At 49.3% G+C, this 4,684-nt stretch overlaps 2 protein-coding genes across 3 annotated transcripts; both read right to left on the reverse strand.

Moving 5' to 3' along the window:
• Nucleotides 1–1,102: 1,102 nt before the first annotated feature.
• Nucleotides 1,103–1,961, reverse strand: LOC123088442 (E3 ubiquitin-protein ligase RNF181-like). Its single transcript, XM_044510653.1, has one exon. It carries the CDS (start codon nucleotides 1,939–1,941, stop codon nucleotides 1,405–1,407), a length of 537 nt encoding a protein of 178 aa, XP_044366588.1. The 5' UTR covers nucleotides 1,942–1,961; the 3' UTR covers nucleotides 1,103–1,404.
• Nucleotides 1,962–2,381: 420 nt separating this feature from the next.
• Nucleotides 2,382–4,415, reverse strand: LOC123088450 (E3 ubiquitin-protein ligase RNF181). Of its 2 annotated transcripts, none has more exons than XM_044510663.1 (2): nucleotides 3,741–4,415; nucleotides 2,382–2,952 (listed from the first exon to the last, which is right to left on the reverse strand). In XM_044510663.1, exon 1 carries the CDS (start codon nucleotides 4,241–4,243, stop codon nucleotides 3,764–3,766), a length of 480 nt encoding a protein of 159 aa, XP_044366598.1. In that variant the 5' UTR covers nucleotides 4,244–4,415; the 3' UTR covers nucleotides 2,382–2,952; nucleotides 3,741–3,763. The 2 variants fall into 2 exon arrangements, with proteins under 2 accessions (XP_044366598.1, XP_044366606.1); XM_044510671.1 differs by having other exon boundaries at nucleotides 2,382–2,944; nucleotides 3,741–4,409.
• Nucleotides 4,416–4,684: the final 269 nt, after the last annotated feature.

A 4,684-nucleotide genomic window follows, 5' to 3' on the forward strand; every position in this document is an offset into this window, starting at 1 on the left:
AGGACCATGCACTCAGTTCGAATCACGAGGCAACACCAACGGTTCTCATAGCTATTTCTAGAGCAAGCTATGATAGAAAATCCCTAGGCCGGTGGATCTTGGTGGCCTAGGCGTACGGGACCTCCATCGTGCCGACCTGGCTCCGTGTGCCCGGTGGATATGGCTAAAACACACCAACCTCTGGAGCACCTAGCTCTTCCTCACAACATAGAGGTCCATGCCATGGTACGCACATCTACTTCTTGGCATCTCGGTGATGGACGATCTTGTCTGGACGAACCACTGGGTGACCGGGCACTACATCACCGAGCTTGCGCCTCTCATCTACGCGATGGTTCCTCGTTGGCGCCTCAAGATACACACAATCCAGGATGGACTTCATCTTCGAGCTTGGGTCCAAGACATCTAGGGTGCCTAGGCCTTGCCGCCATGGTTCAGTATGTGGACCTATGGTTCCGACTCTGCCATACAACCCTCCGTGGCACACAGACAAGCTTGTCCAGCCCTGGACTAACTTCGGAGTTTACACTGTCGCCTCCTGCTACTCCGCCATGTTTGCTGGCTTGCTGCCAGATCCACATTGGAGGCTCAATTAGAAAACCTTGGTGCCTCTTCGGAGTTTATATATATTGGTTTCGAGTCAGAGATCTTGCAATCTATTTCTACCCTTCTATCAATGAAATATTATGGAATGCAAGCAACTAGCTTCTGGGTTTCGTCTGCTTGAATTTCATCATCGTTTTAGATAGGAAAATGGGGTAGCAAATTGTATAACTAAGTTGGCTTTTTCGTCCAAAGCCTCATCTTTCTGGGACGACTCCATCCCTGACTTTATTTCATTGCTACTCTGTGATGAATAAAGTCATTATATTTAGAAAAGCGTCTAATCTTTTCTCTCAGTAATTTTTTGTGTGAAAAATATCGAGTGAACAACTCAGGTCGGTTGATTTCTAAACATCATCTTTCTTAAAAACAAATGTTGCAAATTAGATACACATGTGTAAAAGGATGCGTGTGTACGGTTTGGTTCAAATCATCATGTCGTACGCATGTGTATGGTGCATATTTCAGCTTTTACACATCTCCAGAAATCATGCAGAAAATAGGCCCCAGAAACAGATAAACTTGTCTATCAACTCTGAGATAATAGCGTGACCTGACCAAACAGGCTGCCTCCACCGAACCACACTGTTCACCAGCACCAGTCATGCCTACATCTACATGTTCCTGGCGCGGCCAAGCACGAATTATCCAGCAGTGCACTATACTCTATTTTCCCCTATAGCATGTGCTCTGGAAAGACTAAAAAAGCCAACCACTTCCCGTAAACCAAGGTATACATCCCGGCCTCTGATCTTCCGCCGTCATACTGACTGCTGACCCGGAAGGGATGCAAATGGAAGATCAGGAGGAGTTGGTTCCAAAAATGAAAAATGTATCTTCGGCCGCGGCAGATCCCTGGCCATGGAGTTTTTCTTCCTCTTCCGCGGCAGCTCCTTGGCGATGGAGCCTTTCTTTCTTTTCCTCTTCCAGGAGACTTTCCTTCTCCGAGGCCATGGCGAAGCGGCAAATCGGGCATCGTCGGTCAATGAGAAGCCAGTCGAAGATGCAGCGCTGGTGGAAGGAGTGAGAGCAGTCCATCGTCCTGATCTTCTTGTAGCAGCCGGGCACGAAGTCGTCGAAGCAGATGAGGCAGAGATGTTCTCTCGTCTCGCCCACCTTCGCCAAGGGAAGGCCCAACATGGCCGGCAGCGACGCCGGGTCCCTTCTTTCGTCCTGCTCTCTGTCCAGCCTCTCCTGCTCGTCGAGCCGGGCGTCCAGCGCGTCCCACTCAGGCGGGCGCTCGAACTCGTCCCGCCCCCTCCTCCTCCCGCTCTCCCCCGTCGGCGCGTCGCAGCCATTCTCGACGTGAACCTCTGCTCCTCGCGCTACTGTCTCCATTGGGCTCAACCGGAGACGGGATTTCCTCGACACGAGGCTTTGTTCTTGATTGTCCTAAGCTTGTACGTATACTATATCCTATACGGTGATTGTCTTCCTATACAAACCGGACACGGACACCACACATCGTGGTTAACTCCAACATAGAGGATGCCAACACGTGGGAACATATATACACACCACGGCCTACCTTGCAAATCCGACTCGTGCTTCCACTCGGACACTACGACGTTCCCAACCAGATGACAAACGCTCTTAACCAGTTGCTCCCTACTTTCAGCTATGGCGGATCCTATTCCCCGTGTAGGTCAGGGAATAGCCATCAAACGTGCTTCTTGTACATTTTTCTGACTTCAGTAAAAATATGGCACACCATTGGCGTGCTCTTGAAAAAAGAAACTATTTCACATAAAGCAGCAAGTTAAAAGCCTACTCACCAGTTTATCAAGGGATTCAAAGTGGAATCAGTCCCTTTCATAGCTATATTATGAAGGCAGATTGATGGTGACAAGTGTTCTCTGAGAATGCACAACACCAGATTGGTACCAGGTGAAACAACAACACTATCAGAAAAAGAAACAAAAGACTTTCAATCATAACCTGCACACCTCAAAGATTTGCAATGGCATCTAGGTATTCAGCTCTTTTTTTCCCATACGCCTCTCAGAAATGCTAGCAGGGTTGTAACAGAACATAAAGGCAGAACGAGCTCAAAATGACTAAGAAACATGCGACACCAAGACTCCAGGTGAGATAACCACAGCCCAACGGCGGCTGTGAAGAACTAATTATCATTGGTGCAACAGCATGTCAACAAGGTGACCACCAACAACACAGTCACTCCAGCATCTCATCGTTTTCCAGATCCGCGAACTTCAGCTTCAGCTTCATCGATACACAACTGGCCATGCACAGAAGTCGTCTGCGCAGTCTCATGAGCTCTCACAGCAATCTGTTGCAGACTCGCCGCACCAACCAGGAGATTGTCTTTGTCCCGATCATTCTGCATTCCTGTCCAAACACGAAGGAAAGATCGCATGTAACAGATCAGCTCAACAGGGGCTGATATCAACTTATATTATCAAAAGCAGGCTCTATTACGAGTTTTCCACAACACCCAGCAAAAGGCTGCAATGCCCACACATGAAAGTTAAGGCCCAACGGAATGTTCTTCGCTAAGTATTGTGTAAAACACACACGTCTATAAAAAACACCCAGAGCACGGCAAATGGTGCTCCACATATAAAACAGCAGCAGAACAAGTAAAGAATAAATGATGGATGCTCTCATTTTCATCACAAAATCGACAAGTGTAATCACCAGTCCATCTGCGTTTTTCCATATTATCTTTCGTAGCAATGGCATTGTGCCGGATCAGATATAACCGCACTTTAATCATAAAAGGAATCCTGGCCTTCCATAGATGCTTAAAGGACATGTCCAGCCCCAGACTCGACAAACTCCTCTAGGTAGTCAGATAAACTCCTCTAGGTAGTCAGATAAACTCCTCTAGGTAGTCAGATGATTGTTCCAGATATATTTGAATAAGGCATTACAGCGATATCAATTTAGCAGAAGAATAAGAAACTTTGTAAACTCAACCAATCAATAGCATCAATTCGTGTATATGTGAGGCGCCAGGGCAAGCACCACTGAAACCATTAGAAGGTTTGATACGAAGTGGTAGTTTTGATGAACATTGAGGAGAGTAATTTCGAACAAAATTACACCACTCGTGATCGGTAATCATATATTCAGACGAACATAAAACAGCGACGGCTGCAAGCAGAGTGACTTACTCAATCGATGGACATTCTTCAGTTCAGTTGCTGCCAACTTGTTCAGATGTAGTAGCGGCTTTCTCAGCCACCGGCTCCGGCTCGTCGGCCGACCGGGGGGGCATCTCGAAACGGCAGACCGGGCAGAATCGGCTACGGAGGAGCAAGTCGAAGATGCATCTCTGGTGGAAGGAGTGGGAACAGGGCATCATCCTCAGCTTCTTGCCACCGGCCACGAAACCCTCGAGGCACACCGCGCAGCCCTGCTCCCTCGTCTCGCCCACCTCCGGCGTCTCCATGGCCACCATGGCCTTCAAGGAGGCCGGATCGATGACGGCATATGCACCGTCGTCGTCCCACTCCCAGTGATCCCCGTTTAGGGCGGCCTTGGCCTCCGCGGCTCGCGTCCGCGCCTCCTCGTGCCTCAGTATGAAATCCTGGGACAGCCGGTGGCGAATTTCAGTCCACAAGGCTGGGCCCTCGACGTCCCGCCCGTCGGCGAGGGAGTCGTGGTGATTTTCCATTGCCGATCTGCCCTGCTGCTCTACCCTTTCAAACCCTAGTCGAGAGACAATCAGCCTTTTGACGAGGACGCGGCCTCGATCTAGCACATGCGAGTCAATCTACCGACTCCGGCAGTCCGGCTCCGATCAAGAGGCGGGCAAGGCGAAGGTCGGAGTCGGTGCCCGCTGCCGCAGTCCGATGAGAGGAGGGGGAGTATTAAACCTGTTCATCGACAGCCCGGCCCGGCGGCCCGAACCCGAAGCCCAGCATTCGGCCGGGCTCGGGTTCCAATTTCTCACCCGAAGCCCGGCCCAAAAGCCCAAAATAAGCCCAAAATGCCTATATATATCTGAAATATAGGTACAATAAATTAATATAATATCCTAAATATGATTAATTTAATTAAAAAATGCAACTGTTCATGTGCTTCGGGCCGGGCTCTGGCTTGGGATTTTTTCATC

Source organism: Triticum aestivum, chromosome 1B (assembly GCF_018294505.1).
Source record: "Triticum aestivum cultivar Chinese Spring chromosome 1B, IWGSC CS RefSeq v2.1, whole genome shotgun sequence".
Classification (NCBI taxonomy): Eukaryota; Viridiplantae; Streptophyta; class Magnoliopsida; order Poales; family Poaceae; genus Triticum; species Triticum aestivum.

What these genes read in the sequence shown, in the direction of transcription:
- LOC123088442 (XM_044510653.1), bottom strand. Translation starts at nt 1,941, where the DNA reads ATGGAGACAGTAGCGCGAGGAGCAGAGGTTCACGTCGAGAATGGCTGC.
- LOC123088450 (XM_044510663.1), bottom strand. Translation starts at nt 4,243, where the DNA reads ATGGAAAATCACCACGACTCCCTCGCCGACGGGCGGGACGTCGAGGGC.